The 1,791-nt window shown below is 45.8% G+C and overlaps 1 protein-coding gene across 1 annotated transcript in view; it reads left to right on the forward strand.

Annotated features, from left to right (window-relative positions):
• Positions 1–164: 164 nt before the first annotated feature.
• Positions 165–1,791, forward strand: part of INIP (INTS3 and NABP interacting protein) — a 13,446-nt gene continuing 11,819 nt past the window's right edge. The window contains exons 1-2 of the mRNA XM_010294592.1: positions 165–276; positions 760–846. Of these exons, the coding sequence (XP_010292894.1) occupies positions 822–846 (25 nt within the window). The 5' untranslated portion in view covers positions 165–276; positions 760–821. The remainder of the gene's footprint in view (positions 277–759; positions 847–1,791) is intronic.

The raw sequence follows: 1,791 nt of genomic DNA on the forward strand, positions 1-1,791 counted from the left end.
CCCGTAGAAACACGTTCTGACCGGTGTCAGTGCTCCTAATTAACGCTGTTGTTGAATTACTTTCTCGTTGGGCTGGCGTCGCTGCTTGGGGACCCGCAGTTCCGGGGTGTAACTTTCCTGGTCTGCTGCTGAAGTCTGTCTGGGACTTGCTATTCCCGTTTCCCGCAGGATTCGGCGCTCCCATCCCTCCTCTCCAGCCAGCCGAGCTGGAGCCCCTCGCCGCTGCACTTCACAGCCCGGCACCTTAATGGAAACAGGAGTTGATGGTGCCCCGAGGTGACGTATGGCTGAGGAGCAGGCATCCCTCTTTGTTTTGCCACAGCTATCGGGATGGTAGCCTTCGGCAGGCGTTGTAGCTGGGATTTAAATTGCCTTGCCTCAAATAATCAGTTTCTCGAGTTAGAGCCTAAGCTGAGGTCTTTCGGGGCTTTAGCATTTCAGGAGTATAATGCAGTAACATGACTCTTAAGTGTAGTCTGACGTACTTTGTTGGAAGAAGTTTTGTCAGGGAAAAGTATGACTCCAGAAAGGTTATCCTTAAGTTACTAGAATCTGAAAAAGAAGTGATTGCAGCTGTTGATATTCCAAGCTAAAAATTTCAGTCAGAACAATATAGATAGTAGTCTGTATTTTAAGCAATATACATGCTGTATTTGGCTTATACTTTGTAACAGTCGCCACATGAAATCTGTAACAGAATGAAATCGAAGCTTTTCTTTTAAAGGAATATGTTTACCTGATATTGTGCCTGTTTTGCAGATTCTTGTGGGGTTAAAAGATTTGAACTGCAGCTGATTAAAGCTAGGCCTGAAGATTGAAGGATGGCAGCAAATCCTTCAGGACAAGGTAGGTTTTAATAATAAATATTCAAGGGGAAAGACTATGTGCAAAATGTCAGTGAAGCCACCCTAAGCTTATTTTACAGAAAGAGTAGGAATTTTATAGAGAGGCAGGAAGGTGGGCCTGAAAGTAGCAGAATGTGAGCAAGCCTTCTGGGAGAGGACAAACACATTAAATGGTTGAAATGGTCAAATGGTTGACCGCTGGTGGCTGGGGAGCTCTGAATCACCTTGCATGCCTTCATGCTCGGCTCATGAAGTACCTATCACGCCTGTGGTGCTGTGGTTATTTCCTGAAGCGTATTTCAGACACTTAGAACACTTAGCATTGAACATGACTTGCAGCTCTTGTGCTCAGCATCAGGGAACAGCCAGCAGGCTTAATGTATTCCATGCTGTGATGGGAACAGCAAGACCCAGGCAGTAACAGCTGTCAAAGATAGATAGCAAGTGGCCAGGCCCAGGATGAAAAGCCAAGTGAAATTGTAATGCTAACTCGGATGAAATGTTTCTTTGCATGATGACGTATCTGAATTGCATCCATAAAATCGTTCAAGATGTGGAAACAGTCCATCTGTGTAGCTGAGCCACGTGTGTTGGAAGGAGCTGAGGGTCTGGGTGGGGCTCACAAGGTAAATTGAAGGTAGTAGGGTCTTAAATCGCCCTCTAGAGGTGCTTTTTGGAAGTCTTAGTGGAACCCTGAGGCTTGGTCTCTTCTACGGAAGAGCTGAGGAGAAAAAACACTTGTCGGGTATGCTCTTCACTTACTGGTTGTGAGAAATGAATTCAGAATTCAGTTTCCCAGCAACGTGAGACTTCTTCATGCACATTTGTGTCTTTATCTGGGAAAGCAGTCCCACAAAGCTGGGTGTAATTAATTCTGAAATGCTAATAGTTTGAAGGGGTACCAGATCACTTGTGTGGTTCCCTCCCTCTCTCTCCCCCCCCCCCC

This window comes from Phaethon lepturus, unplaced genomic scaffold, assembly GCF_000687285.1.
Source record: "Phaethon lepturus isolate BGI_N335 unplaced genomic scaffold, ASM68728v1 scaffold41509, whole genome shotgun sequence".
Classification (NCBI taxonomy): Eukaryota; Metazoa; Chordata; class Aves; order Phaethontiformes; family Phaethontidae; genus Phaethon; species Phaethon lepturus.